Genomic DNA, 16,120 nt, shown 5'->3' on the forward strand with positions numbered 1-16,120 from the left:
TTTATGGGTAAACAGCTCCTTTAAGTGAGCGGTGACAGTAATCGAAATGTAAAAAGATGAGTAAAAAGACAATTCAGTATCTGCCAACTGGTAGTGATATATCATACATCCCTAAAAATTGTTCAGACCTCATCCTGTTTTGGGGCTGTGAGATTCTTTAGTTTGGACCCTCCTCACTATATGCTATACACTATATGTGTGTGCCGACTGCATTAGGTCTGGCTGTGATGGATGAGGTGGGTTTAGCTCCCAGCGTCATGTGGACTGGACTTGGCTCGACTGAGCGAAAAATTGTGGGATCAGAAGAGTGGAGTATATTCTGCCAGGAGACGCTAGTCTTGATGAGAATCTTAGCTGACACAGAAAACAGGATCCTGTCACCTTGACAAATCAAAATCCAGTGTGGGCAACTATACTCTCACTGCATATAAAGTGAGGAACTATGATTGTGAGAAAAGTAACAGTTCTGGCCAGATGAAAGAAAGAGAGAGAGAGAGAGAGAGAGAGAGAGAGAGAGAGAGAGAGAGAGAGAGAGAGAGAGAGAGAGAGGGAGAGAGTTTCAAAATGCAATTGGCATGGTTTTCGCTTTCATTTAGCTAAAAGTTTCCTTTTATTCATTTCAAAGTCAACTGCACCGCTGCACTGAGCACAATGAATGTGCATTGAAAAGAAGAGGCTATATTTGGAGGGATAACAACAAGCATAAAACAAGACAGAAATAAAATATAATAGAGGATGTCTGTGGGTAGCAGATATGAGGTTGAATAATGTTTTTATACTTTTTAAGACAACAATCACACCAAAATGAGAGTTTTGTGGCTTGTAGTCCTAGAGTATATTGCTTTGAGCTCACATCCTAGAGTACTTCTAAACTTTGACAGATATAACGTAATTAAAATCCTGAACTACACAGATTTTTGTCCAGTCAAATGCTTTCTAGATTGACAATGTCTCTCCCCCAATACCAACAGCAACTAGCAAGTAGTAAATCATGTATATCCATGTATATCCAATATCCATGGCTGTTATATAAACTAAAGGTTAAAAGGCCTGGAGCAATCAAACAATCAATCAAAAAAAGTTTTATTTAGCAAAGACACAGCAGTAAAGTGTCATTAAAGACATTTATGATGTTACAGAAGATTTGTAACATTTTTTATCTTTCTATTCATCAAAGAATCCTGAAATAAATATATATATATATATATATATATATATATATATATATATATATATATATATATTAATAAAAAGATTTAAAATCTGACAATAGTAAAAAAAAAAAATTATAATCAAGCAGCAAATCAGCATATTAGAATGATTTCAGAAGGATCATGTGACACTGAAGACTAGAGGGCAGAAAATGTGATGAAAATTAAGCTTTACGATCATAGAAACAAAACACATTTTAAAAATATATAAAAAAATACAAACCCATGTGAATAATATATACAACATGCTGATTTTCTCAAAACAGTGCCTGCACTGCCCCCATCTGGCAAAATAATAATAAAATCCAAGTATCACCACACTACGTTTAACTGATGTGCTCACTTAGTGTTTTACTGGCTGTGTGGTGATTTTAAAACCCAATTAAATTGCTTCCCATCAGCATTTTATGACATCTTTTTGAGTGTTGCGAGTTACAGTGATTAATAAAAGGTTTACCACATTTTCCTATTGGCCTATAATATTCACAGTTATGATGTCTAGTTCAGTGTTCAAGCACATTCAGTAATTTGTTTCCTCCCGCACTGAGGAACATTCTCATAAACGAGCTGAGATATGCATGTATCATAATGTCAGACAGACGTTTGATGACTATAACGCCGCAGCAAACTTTTCTCCTTTAGTTTTCTGCTTTACACAATCATTTTGAAAGCACATCAGGGTCCATAAATGGGATATGCAGTCTACATTTTTATGAACTGTTTTTATGTACACTAGTGCATTCACACATACACAGTTGTAAACACTTACATCTTCTGAAATCGTGTCTCTTTTCATTAGCAGCTCTGGTTTCATTAACACAGACAAATATAGAAAATGATGGCAGTTTCAAGCATTAGGGCTTGTGTATGGAGAACAGGTTTGGAACAAACAAACATACAGTAATTATCTGAATCACACATATAAATTCTGTAACAACTGCTATTGGGATTGGGGTAAAGAGACATATCTGATTGAAGTGATGAGGCTGTGGATGGTGTGCTTCGACAAAGAAATAGAGATAGATAGTATAATATTGTTTGTACTGGTTGTCCTTATGTATACCTAGAATTCAGAAAACTCACAAAACTTGCAAGATGTAAAATTGGAATTACCAGAAAGAAGAAAAGAGGAAAGGGGGGAAGAATTGTGAAATGTAAACTCATAATTGTGATAAAAGACCAAAACGTGATGAAATAACACAATTTTAAAAACATTTTTATTACCTTGCAGATAACGAGCTTCCATAACTTCCTCTTTGACTACTGGAGGAAAAACAACCATGAGCATATAAATAGATAAGAGTAGATACACAAACAATATATATATATATATATATATATATATATATATATATATTTTATTTTTTTTTTTTTTTTTTTTTACGGTCCCTTTTTAAGAAATCAACCTAATAACCTAGATTACTTATTCCTATCATTATTAGTTAATATTTATTATTAAATATATAAATTATTTAATGGACAAAAATGTTTATATTTTTGTGGTTGGTATCATCATATCACATTATTTAAATAGGTGAAAGCAATAGAGATTGGGCATGCATTAGTAGTGTGAACTAATCTTTACATGATGCAATGATGTAGATTGTTATGAACAACTAAAACCTCCACTGTTGCACATTACAGTCATGCAGTTGTTCATCTGAATCACATTAAGAGGGCAGTTGCCATTATTTAAAATGCATATCTTTCAGAAATGGAATCAAATGCTGATTCTTTGCTATTTCATTGAAATGTCATCAGTTCTCATGGAATGGACCTTGCTGTACAGTAAATAGCAAACAGATGTTTACAAAACCCTTCTAATTTCACGAGGAAACGCATGGCTCAACAACATGCAATTTGTTCTTTATTATAGAACTGCAGACTGAACAGCTCTATTACTTTGTGTTTAGTAAGCAAACACAACTGAACAACAGTCTGAAGGGAGACATGAATATCACAGTGCTGTAACACATGAACTGCACTTTAACAGGAGGGGATTTTTAAATGCATTCATTCATTTTGAACTATATAAATACCTCGTAATCGAGACAAGAGATGGGTATGTCAGCATCATTCACATCTAGAGAGAGAGAGGGGAGAGAGGGAGAGAGAGGGAGAGATGGGGGAGTGTCATCACTCAGTGTATGATTTTTTTCGTCGCGGTAGAGCGACGTAAATTATGTTTTGAAAAGAGTACAAAATACGGTGAACGTATACCGAAGAAACCCGTTCTGACACTGATTCCTCTGTCGACTTAAGGTAATGTAAAACAATCTTCGTTCGCGCGAAAGACCACAAGCAAGGCACCCAGCACATTTCATAGGCTCAATACGTTTTTTGCATACTGCATACTAACGTAATGTAGGCTACGTTTCTACACATTGTTATATTCTGTATGTATGTGTAGCATTAGAGCAGCGTGACGCGACACTACAGTAGACTAAATACGACACAACGATGCGCTCTTAAAATAATTTAGCAATCGCTTAATGATTGCATGACAAGAAAAATAATTAAATGCACATCGCTGGATTTAAATTAGAAATCTATTGCAATGATAATTCAGGGTTTCTTTATTATTTGGACCACAGGAGATGTCAAACTCGTCTTTGTTTACATATATACGAGTACTGCACTAGCCTACTCAAGAGAAATTGGAAACGGGGCAATCCATCTTATTTGTCATTATGATATCACATATTAAGGTTGTGTTATGACGTGTAATGCGTAATTTTAAGAGCTTACACTTAGCCTACATTAATCAAATGTTAAGTCTTAATTCCTTCCAATACTTTAACGTCAAATTATTATGTTAAATCACACTCAAGTCTTGCATTATAGGCTGACTGTTATTTCTCTTCCACAGAATCAGTCCCAGATCTTTCTGTTCGACCGACACCTCACCAGTGGAAGAGTTTTACATCAAAATGACGCTGATATGGGTTGTTCACACTAAATGACAAAACATAAATAATAAATGACATCACTCAGTGAACACCATATGACAAGCATCTACATTTCATTTGCTCTTCGGGAGGTGTTGTAATGGACCTAGAATCCAAGGCTGTGTAGGTGTGGATTTGTTTTTGACATCATGGGCTGTGGAGGCTCCAGGACAGATGTGTTGGAGCCCAGATATATGGAAAGCTGGACCAAAGAGACAGAGTCCACCTGGCTGACCAGCACGGACACAGACATACCCCTGTCCTCCATCCAGAGCATCCACTCGGAAAACTCTTCAGAGGTGGGCTTCCCATCAGAGAAGACTGCCAACCTCGGTGAGAATGGATTGAAATCATATTTTAAGGCTTTATTTGAATTTGTCAAAGCTTTTGAATTGAATGTTTTCATATTTAATTAGCTGAACATATCAGTTCACTGATTTAACCTGACAAACTTCAAATGACATTTCCTTCCCAGAAGGTCAGGGAAAGTGTTGCGAGTCTGCTGTTGGTGAGCAATTCATTCAAGTAGGCCTCTTGTTGCCATGGTGATGGTTACATCCCTTTAGTACTCCAGTACAACAGTATGAGCGAGGATGAACACAATAAGCACTGCTTACCACTTCTGGGCAGAAATTGTGACACTTAGGGCAGCTATAGTGGGTAAATGTTTTAAAATATGTGGGTTACATTTTAAAATATATTATTGTATTAGCAAATATAGTATATAAATATATAAATATAGTATGCAATAGTAAATATAGGGTTGTTTTTCACAGTATTAGGTTTTTATTAAATTTTTTGTAGTTTTTTGTAATTTTGGAACAAATTGGACTTGGTGAGCATGAGACATCTTTTAAAACTTTTGACTAATAGTTTATAATTTATGAATCATACATATATTAATGTATGTACATTTTTATTATTTAATATATAATTTTTTTAATGTATTTAAGTTCACATACAGCATAATATAATAATTAAAGAAATACTGTCTACTGATAGATAGATAGATAGATAGATAGATAGATAGATATGAATTTAATTATTCATTTAAATGTATTCTGTACATACACTCATCCCTGAAATGTTTCTGATATTGTCACCGATGCAGAGATTTTTTTAAAAGAGAATGAATAACTTTCTTTTTTTTTTTTTCTGGCCACAGATCTGTTTGATGATGGTCTGCCTTCTCCAGCTCAGGCGTATCTGAAAGTGTGTCCTGCCATGTCTGAGGTGGGTCTGAATGACATGAAACCTGGCAGTACCCCTGCAATCCTTTCTTCTCAAGAACAGGAAGTGCTGTCTTCTTCTGCTACCACAGTGCAAAGGAGAAGCGTGCTTCGAACTGAGGAAATAGTAAGTATTTTAATTGAATATAATGGTTTCTATTCTAGCTTCTATTTGGCAGCATGTGTGAACAAGACACTGTAAACTACATCAGTGTTCCTGACCTTTGTCTTATGTATGGCTTCATCTACACCTCACCAGAAATGTGTTTCTTTTGACTTACTTTACAAAATATTTTATTTAGCATTATTGTTCATTTTACTACAGTGGGCTGTAATACATTTATGCACTTTTAAACTATAAAAGTATATTGATGTTGCACGTGAAAACCAGCTTTATTTTTATTGTATATTTTTTGTCATTGTTGTTTTTGTTTATTATTTCAGCTTTAGTCTGTTATTTTAGTACAAAACATTTGTTTTGAAAACTAGCTGAAATATAATTTTTTTTCTCCTTTTTTTTCCAGAAATGTAAGTTATTGTACATTTTTGTACAAAAGTGTTTTTCTATGGTTTTAGTTTTTGTTAATAATAATAATCCTCAAACGCATCCACTATTTATTAACCTTTTGTTTATCCATCTATGAAATGTGATAGATTTCCAGAAATCGTATTAATCGATACTGTAAACTGTAATATAATGTTGCGAACATTTGCCAACAATCATGTCTTAAAATCTTTCATTGTTATCTTCATTAGACCAAATGGCAGGACAGCCGGATGTCCACCAAGCAAGTGACCATCACTGTGACTCAAAGCATCCGGCAGGTGGACAAGAGCGGGAAGATCAAGGAAACTTCCCAAACCACCTATGAGGTCATGAAACCAGTGGATGGTTTGATGGACACAGCAGTTGACTCAATGCCTCAATGAGGTGTTCACCCAAGACCTCATGAAGACTGTATCCTGGATTTCTGGAAAGCCTTGTCATGGACCAAAGAAGTAAGAAGCAGGGATGAACTAAATGAAGACGTTCATCAGTGCTGCGATTAACAGGTTTCAAGGGTCACTTAAATGTTATATTCATTATTCAGTTACACTTGACTGATTTAATATGTATTTTTATGTACATCTTTTCTCTGTAATGTCTTTGTCAAAATGTATTGTTTTTTTCTGATGCCAACGAAAAGAATCTTAACCTTAATCTTAAGAATCTTAAGAATCTTAATCGTAAAAGCATCTACTGTACATACACTGAAAGCACAGGATCGATCAGGAAGGGCAATCAATGATTTTGTGAAAAGTGTAAAAATTATACTTAAATAGTTTAAAAACATACCAACAACAATGTTTGTCCCAGAAAAAAAAGGAAGCTTGAAGTCGATGTACTGCTTTAATTTTGATCTTGGATCTGAAAATCAGGGCCCTTACTATCACAGTATTGTTGCCTTCAGCTTTTTGGGATAAAAAAACCTAATTACAGTTTCTGTAGCAAGCTAGCACTACTGCGAAAGGTAGTGCAAGAATATATGAAGCAGCACTGTTTTGTTATTCCAGTAAATCACTGCTTTACACACTGGAAGATTATGTTTATTGTTGAGTTATTAAATATCTATTGGAAGCACATAACTATTACTGTATCCTAATCTTTCTCTTGCTTCACTCTCTGAATTAACATTTTACAATAAGGTTCTGTATGTGAACATTAATTTGTTAGGTATTATGAAGTAACAATGAACAATACATTTACAGTATTATTAATATAGGTCAATGTTAATTTCTACTAATATGTGTTTTTTTTTACTTTATTATTAATTTGTAAATAACATCAGGTGTACGTACTCTGCATAGTTTATTAGAATTTGAATCTATTTTATTTTAAGTCATATTTTCAAATTCTTTAAATCGGCATTAAATAGGTTGATTTTGAAAACAAATATAATCAGTTTAAAAGTATGAACATGGTTTAAATATGGCTAGTTGTGGAACAAGCAAGATTCGATTAGTTGAACTGTATGTTATTAATAACTTAATTGAGTGATGATTAATTTATAAACCTAGTTATTGCACATTTAAAACATATTTGGTTTAATGATTATTTTACATAATATTAGATAAATATCATTCCTGTTTCATTTATGTATGACTGACAGATATGCATCATATTAGGTTTATTAATAATACAATTGTCTTAACCAAATAGAGGAAAATTTTATATGTAATTATAAAATTATATATATACAGAATTATATATATATATACAATTATATTAAAAAAATCTTGAATATACTGTATAGGCCTAAATATTTTAAGTAATGCTTGAGTAATGCATTAAAACAAACTGAAGTAACAATGAATAACAATAAATTGATATTCACTTAAAAATGTATTGTTCATTGTTAGTTTCTGATACCTAATGAAATGACTAATGTTAATTAATTGAACCTTAGTGAAAAATTTTGAGCTAATCTAGAGAATAACATGGTTGAAAGTAAATGTTTAAATGAATTTTGTTTCTCAAACTGTTTAAAGTAATCTTGAAATGTCAAATGGACATTGAACAGTCATTACAAAATGTACAAATTTTCATAAATGTTATGGAATGCTGTTTCAAAACCCTCCAAATATATTTTAAATCCATTTGTTACCCCTTTGCATTCCAGTATACTACATCATAACAAGAACTGTACTTTTGATGTAAACATTTATTGACCTCTACTACAAATCTAGTGCAGATATTTATTTATACATACAAATAAAATACACACAAATGAATATAATTATGTTGGCAGAGCTGTGGTAGAGATACTTTGTGGTCACAAAGGAGTAACATGGCAATGCAGAGAAAAATCAAATGCTGGAGCATCTGGTGAAAGTCAGATTTATTTACTTTAGCACTGTAAAAGTACCATCAGACCAGTGAGCATCATGCGTCCTGGAGAGTATGAATTTGTTTCTTCTCATTATATTCAGCAAGTCCCAATCTAAAACATTCCTCTTCCCTCAACATCCACTCTTCTGCATTGAACTCTGGAAAGAAAAATAAAATCTCTCTCTTGGCAGATTCAGTTGAATCTGAAAGAAAGAAAATAAGAAAATGCTGAAAATTTAGATTTGAAGAATCTATATACCGTATTTTTTGGACTATAAGTCACACCTAAGTATAAGTCGCATCAGTCCAAAGATATGTCATGATGATATAAAAACATATATAAGTCGCACTGGACTATAAGTCGCATTTATTTAGAACCAAGAACCGAGAGAAAACATTACCGTCTACAGCCGCGAGAGGGCGCTCTATGCTGTTCAGTGCTCCTGTAGTCTACCCCTGAAAACATTAAATGAAAACAACTGAAAACGTTAACTGAAATATTAACTTAATTTATTTATCAAAATCCAAGAACAAAAATAGATATTGGTAATCTGAAAAGGCAAGTTATTCAGCTGATATTACACAATAGTACACAGAACAACAGCCTGAACAGGTGCCCGGCATGTTAACATAACACATTAAGTTACAGGAGCAATGAGCAGCATAGAGCGCCCTCTTGTGGCTGTAGATGATAATGTTTTCTCTTGGTTCATTTCTCTTGGTTCATGTCAAATTAATTTTGATAAATAAGTTGCACCTGACTATAAGTCGCAGGACCAGCCAAACTATGAAAAGAGGTGCGACTTATAGTCTGGAAAATACGATATATATGATGAGTTTCTGAGTTTATATATGATGAGTTTCTACATCAGAACAGATTTGGAGAAACGTAGCATTACATCAATTGCTCATTAGTGGATCCCCTGCAGTGAATGAGTGCCGTCAGAATGAGAGTCCAAACAGCTGATAAAATCATCACAGTAATCCAGAAGTAATCAACACAAGTACATAAATTAACATCTCAAGAGGTGAAAAGCTGCATGTTTGTAAGAAACAAATCTATCATTAAGATGTTTTGAACTTTAAACTGTTGCTTCTGTACTGGACAAAGCGTTATTTTGGCTAGATAACTTGCATTTTGTCCTGAAGCAAGAGTTTAAAGTTAAAACACCTTAATGATGGATTTGTTTAAAAAAAATAATAATAGTAATTGTGGATTATTGTGATGTTTTTATCAGCTGTTTGTACTCTAATTCTGACGGCACCCATTCACTGCAGATGATCCATTGGTGAGCAAGTGAACTAATGCTCAATTTCTCCAAATCAGTTGTGATGAAGACAAAAAATGATCTACATATTGGATGGCCTGAGGATGAGTACAGTTTTAGCAAATTTTAATTTTAGAGTGAACTTTTTCTTTAACAGTTCAGTTTTGAAAAGTGTTTCTCCACCTGAACCATGAGTAGTGTTTCTGGTGTCAGTCAGCCCATATTGGCCGCGCAGGGTGTGTGGTGAAGTGAAGCGAGCTCTAAACACTTTTGTTGGACCCATCATCCCCCTCCAGTGAGAGATAGCATCTTCCTTGGCAAGGATGTACGCTCTCATTGGGCCACTGTTGTGGGAATATAAGTAAACAGCAGGATTACACAGAGAGCTGTGACAACCTCATGTTCGCTTAGATAGATAAATAAAATTGAATCTAAAAGCAAAATAGGATTTTTTTTTTCGTTCATGATGTTAATTGTACAAACAAGCCTACAGTCACAAAAGATGTGCAATACTGCCTTAGAGGCTCTGCTGGAACACAAATGGAACTAAAAGCTTAGGAATAATCAGCTGCTTATTTTTAAATGACTCTGACATAGAATAAAAGACATGGGTCAGTTTGAGCGCTGCGCTAATGTTTTATCTTTCACACACAAAGACATGTTCTGAGGACAGGGTGCCATGGTAACATGCGCCTCACTGTCTAAACTGGATCAACCGCTACATTAACAACCAGCATTGATGTCCCTCTCCACAGATGAGAGATCATATATCTGCATTAATTATTCCTTTCGAGAGGAAGTGCAGTGGTACAGCATCTGTAGTTTTACATTAATTTAAAATACACTACCACTTAAAAGTTTTGGGTCAGTAACATTTTATGTTTTTAAAAGAAGTCTAGCTCACCAAGGCTGTATTTAATGAACAAAAAATAAATAAATAAAAAAACAGTAATATTGTATTTCTTTTTTCATAATTTTTAAATGTAGTTTATTTCTGCGGTGGTAAAGCTGAATTTTCAGCAGCCCATTACTCTTCAGTGTCACATGAGCAAATCTGAATCTTACTGACCCTAAAGTTTTGAATGCTAGAGTATATTAATATTAATAAGTAGAATAAAAAGCTAAATAAAATGCATCCATTCTTTCTGAATGCAGTGATTTAACTGCCTTTGATGAAAAGTGTCTGTGTACCTGTAGGATAATCAGCTCAGAGGGTAATTTGAGGAAAAGCTGTTGTCAAGACTTGTGAAGCTACAAGGGGTTACATGGTTAACCTTTGACTTCAGTTTCAAGAATTTTTACAGCAGTTGTTCCTCCTGGTACCATGAACAGGTTTTACCAGGAACGTTACCATGAAATAGCTGAAATGTTAATGATGTACACACATAATGAATTCTCAACATCTGAAGCCACGTGCAACTGAACAGATGAAATGGGATTGAATAGAAATAAAACTGTGACCCAAAAACAACTGAAGATCTGAAACAAGCAAATCATGCAAGACTGTTGTAGTAGAATGGTTATTATAGAACATAAACCTAAAAGCATAAAAACATTTTATACCTGAAATAGGCATTAACTAAAATAAATGTATGTATATATATATATATATATATAAATATATATATATATATATATATACACACACACACATATATATATACACACATATACATATATTATATATATATATATATATATATATATATATATATAAGTGCCGTCAAATGATTAATCGCATCAAAAATAAAAGTTTTTGTTTACATTATATATGAATGTGAAAGTGAAAGTGACGTGACATTCAGCCAAGTATGGTGACCCATACTCAGAATTAGTGCTCTGCATTTAAGCCATCCGAAGCACACACACACAGAGCAGTGAACACACACACACACACACACACACACACACTGTGAACACACACCAGGAGCAGTGGGCAGCCATTTATGCTGTGGACACTGTAAACAGTGTATATTTATTTTGTATAAATACAGTGTATATAAGAAAAATATGTTGTTTATATATTAAATATATTTATATATAGTATAAAATATAATAATATATAAATGTATATACATGTAAATATTTTCCAAATGTGTAATTATATATACATAATAAAATAAACACAGAACACATAAATATATTATGTAAACAAAAACTTGTTTTGAATGCTATTAATCGCGATTGATCGTTTGACAGCACTAATATTATATAATTTCTCATTTTAAATTAAATTTGATGTAAATCAATGAAAAATAAATCTGATAAAATGTATAATTCCTTACATTTATATAGCTCTTTTCTGTTATTGGACACTCAATGCGCTTTACATAGAAGGGAGGAATCTTGTTAATTTATAAACTATACTGACATTAAAAAAAAAACAATAAACATTATACAAATGACTAAATCTTACTAAAATTAAAATGAAACAAAATACACATACACACAACCTCACATACATATATAGTCAATAGATAGCTAGACAGATCAATAGCTTACAGCTACAAATTATTTAATTCATACATACAAATGTATGACCACAATTCTGTATACAAAAATATACATGTGCATATAAACCTGATACTGTCTCCTTCACAGAGCCATCATATGAAATTTTTACACACACACATATATATATATATATATATATATATATATATATATATATATATATATATATATATATATATATAAACACTTTTTGATTTGTGGGGAAATTACAATAAACATTTACCTTGACATGAATTCAACCAGTCTTTGATAAAAAAAATGTCCTGTAAAAATAAAAACAGTCAGGGAAGATAACCAAAAATAAACCGTTGCACATCTTTTATCTTTGATTTAACTTTTGATCAATTGGAAATAAGCCAACGAGGGTGATGTGTTTTATGCAGCAGATTTTTGTTGCAATCTGTTAATATGGTCTGGAAAGGCTTTTGCATATATAATACAGACATATGAATGCGAGGCAGCTGCTTTTCTTTGGATGCAGGATATGAGAAGCTGAGAGTGAGTAACATGTTCTCTCTCCACATGCTGTGTCAACATTATAACTCCAGGTTGTGTGAAGCCTTTACTATGACTCACCCTGTTTAAAATCATGCATCACACTGACACCCACCCACACATGTACTTAACCATTCAATCTGTTACAAACACAGACCCCTTTCATTCATGCAGAGGATATTATAGGAAGAAAGATTCTTTTCTACCTGCATGTTCAGCATAAAACCTTTCTGACTCTTCTGTTCTCCACATCAGATCCTTCTTCCTGACTATAATGAAGTTTTCAAGAATCTTCTGATGAAGAGCCTGAAATGAAAATAAATATTATATCCAAATGTTTTCTATGCCCATCTGCATCTCTCAAAACCGAAACTTATTGTCAGTAAAAATGTGTTGCTATACTAATGGAAGCCTCTTGCAGTTTTGATGTAGGTCTTTTCATTTCATGTTTGTCCTCAGCAACAAGACGACAAAGAGTTATAATCTCCAGAAAGAACAAGGTTACAGACCTTGATGAAAGTACAGCGATGAAAGTACATCTCACTCTAATGAAAACACAAACATTACATTTAAAATGGCTTCAGTTTTCAAACCACGTTGCATGAGGAAATTGTTGCTAATTAAAGGCACCTTTATCTCTTTAAAGTGACAGACAGCGGAAATTAAATCAGGCAAGACGCTGGCTCGTTTTGATAATAAAGACAAATTATATCGTTTTAAGCCTCCACATATTTTGAGTTACAAGACATCTTTCTTCGTTAAAAGGGTAACCAGGATGGGTATAGAGGAGACGGGGCTAGTTGTCACACTTGTAACTCCAGTGAATATTGCTCAGGAGGATAGGTCTTTTTATAGCCAGGTAAGTAACTATATGGAGTAAGCCAGAACCTTTTTGTCAGCCAAAATTCTTTTACCTAAAAACCTTTACTGGAAGTACCCCCTGAAACTTGTTGATTTATATGAATAATCAATATTTTATTACAGACTCAAGGTTCTAATTTAAAAAAAAAACAACAACAAGACAATACGACAACATATACAACCCACAGCATCTACCACACACAATAAAAAGTTTCAAAATGCAACAATACCAATGTCTCCACAGCTTTGACTGATACCATGTAGTACTAACCCTTATATTTGATAGACCCACAATAATCTCATTTTTTTTATTATTTAGCTGGCAGATAAATCTATACATAAGATCTTGTAACAGTGCTTTAAAAGTGAGTACTCTAGTACTCACAAACATTTCACTTGCACTATGCCATCTAGGTCTCTTTAGTAAAATTCTCATTGCATCATTATAAGCTACCTGCAGCTTCTGTAAACTAGATGTACTATAGTTGAACCACAGATGAGCAGTATAAAGTGTTGTACAATTTGCTTTAAAAAGTGACACCTTGACCTCTTCTTCTGAACAGAAACTAAACCTACGTAAAAATATATTCGCCTGCATATACATCATACGCCGTTGTCTTTCAATATCCTCATCGTCTGTCATGCGTCCGTCAAGAATACTTCTTTTAATATTTCAATTTAATAATTATTTAATTCTTTCAATAATTATTAATTTAAATCAAAATTGTGTCATTCTTTACTCACCCTCATGTCTTAACCTGAATTCTAACATAGAACATAAAATAATATATGATAAGCAATGTCTCTTTTTTTTTTTGTCCTTATGATGACAAACAATGGTTGGCAAAACTGGAACATTCTCCCAAATATCTTATTACCGTATGTATTTCACAGATGGAAATAAAGTCATAAAGGTTTTAAACTAGCTTTAATTAAATAATAACATCATTTTAATTTTCATCTACCCCTTTAAGAATCTGCATTCCATGCATAAACTAATACAACTACTACAAAATAGCAGAAATAAATCAGCTCTCGGAGAAAACACACATTGGCTTTATCAAAATCTCATAGTTACAAAGATATAGCCATTTTAACAAGTCATTGCCCCACTACTGAATTTAATTTGCTAATGTCAGGGGGGACTCAAAAATAGTGTATCCACGTGATGTATGTAATGTAGACACCACGAACTGCGTCGAATTTGTCTTTATTTATTTATAGCCATAGGCAGGCCAGTGTGATCTCACCTCCAGAATGAGCGGATGGGCCACAGCATCTGGTTTGACGACCGCAAGGGTGAGCTGCAGTGCCTTCACACACCGCATGTCTGCTAGGCTGCCGCCTTTTGACGCTAATACAAGAATTAACGGTCTTATATTTCCCCTTGATTTGGCTCCGGTTCAATCTGATCAGAATTTAAACGTTAACCAGCGGACCTAAACACACATGAATGCTCGTTTACATGTCACAGCTGCAGTTAAGATCATCAATGCGCAGAGCAACGAGATAAATAAATCAATACAGTGTAGGCAATCGACCGAAAAGAACTTTAGATAGTTCAGCTGGTGTTTAAATTGGTTTCAAATTGATTTCTCATGAAGAATATAGCTTAATTTCTAAACTTAGCGTGCTCCGTGCTGTCGGTTACCAGGGCGCCGCCATCTTGTCCGGAAGTAAACAATAGGAAGTTACAGATCGTGCAAGTCTCATCAAAATCTTACTATTTTAACCAACCTTGGCTGATGTTCAGCTGATTTGTTGTCAGTAACTCTACAAAAAGCCAACACAATAGCTGATAAATAACTAACGTTTTTAACAACACAAACTGAACCTTGAATAAAAAAATGGTAATTATGTTTGTTTAAACACATTTTAATAGAGGGGTCAAATGCACTTTTCTTGTTTTAGTAATACAAAATATTGGCTATTATGTCTGTTAAAATATATAATGTATAAAGCAACCAATTTCCTTGCAATACAATGGAAAAAATAATTTAAAATTAGAGATATTGCCCAATGTGACAACTTGCCTAAGGTAATAAGAATGAACTTTAAGAATAGCAAAGACATTTGATGAGGTTTCTTTTACATTAAGCTGACAGAAACAGATGTGACCTATGACTTTCGACCTGCACTGACATCACATTTTTGGAAAAGTCACATGACAATAAGAACAGTAAAACAGCAGCCTTGTAAGGTTGATAGGTTGACAGATTGTTCATATATTTAAAGAATGTTTTTAAGTCAGTGATACTCAATACAAATATTAACAATTATATTTCTATACTATATAAATTCATGTTAACTTTTGTAAGTTTGTCTTTATGTGCATGTGAAGGATCAGACATCAGGTTGCTTCAGACACCCCTGAAACCCAGAATAATGACGATGCAGACCATTTGATAACTTATTGTGATTTATTTTCTTAACACTGATGTGATACCACAATCATAGTGTATTACTTTTTATTGCTGCATGTCTCAGTTTCAGGCTGCAGTGAATTGTCTTGAATGTAGAATCAATGATTTTCACACACCTGTAATCCTTTGTTCATTTGTCTGTCGCTGTGATTGTGTGAGTTTTGACCTAGTTACCTCAACTTTACCCTGAATCCCCCACTTTTCAGTGAGATTGCTGACACCAGTTTAACTAACACATATCTCTTTTTGACACCCAATCTGTTTCATGTGGGTCTTTTCAGTAGAGACAGGATGGGGTCAGA

General features: G+C 33.5%; 2 protein-coding genes across 2 annotated transcripts; one reads left to right on the forward strand and one right to left on the reverse strand.

The window, feature by feature from the left end:
• Window positions 1-3,386: 3,386 nt before the first annotated feature.
• baalcb (BAALC binder of MAP3K1 and KLF4 b) lies at window positions 3,387-6,576 on the forward strand. The gene is made up of 4 exons (XM_059513540.1): window positions 3,387-3,473; window positions 4,081-4,492; window positions 5,325-5,515; window positions 6,145-6,576. The coding sequence occupies exons 2-4, from the start codon at window positions 4,309-4,311 to the stop codon at window positions 6,316-6,318; spliced, it is 549 nt and encodes a 182-aa protein (XP_059369523.1). The 5' UTR covers window positions 3,387-3,473; window positions 4,081-4,308; the 3' UTR covers window positions 6,319-6,576.
• A 1,674-nt stretch (window positions 6,577-8,250) lies between these two features.
• nme6 (NME/NM23 nucleoside diphosphate kinase 6) lies at window positions 8,251-15,071 on the reverse strand. Its single transcript, XM_059513005.1, has 5 exons — window positions 14,646-15,071; window positions 12,741-12,840; window positions 12,263-12,302; window positions 9,709-9,869; window positions 8,251-8,460 (listed from the first exon to the last, which is right to left on the reverse strand). Exons 1-5 carry the CDS (start codon window positions 14,721-14,723, stop codon window positions 8,312-8,314), a joined length of 528 nt encoding a protein of 175 aa, XP_059368988.1. The 5' UTR covers window positions 14,724-15,071; the 3' UTR covers window positions 8,251-8,311.
• Between the last annotated feature and the right edge of the window lie 1,049 nt (window positions 15,072-16,120).

The sequence above is a fragment of the Carassius carassius genome, chromosome 27 (genome assembly GCF_963082965.1).
Source record: "Carassius carassius chromosome 27, fCarCar2.1, whole genome shotgun sequence".
NCBI lineage: Eukaryota > Metazoa > Chordata > Actinopteri > Cypriniformes > Cyprinidae > Carassius > Carassius carassius.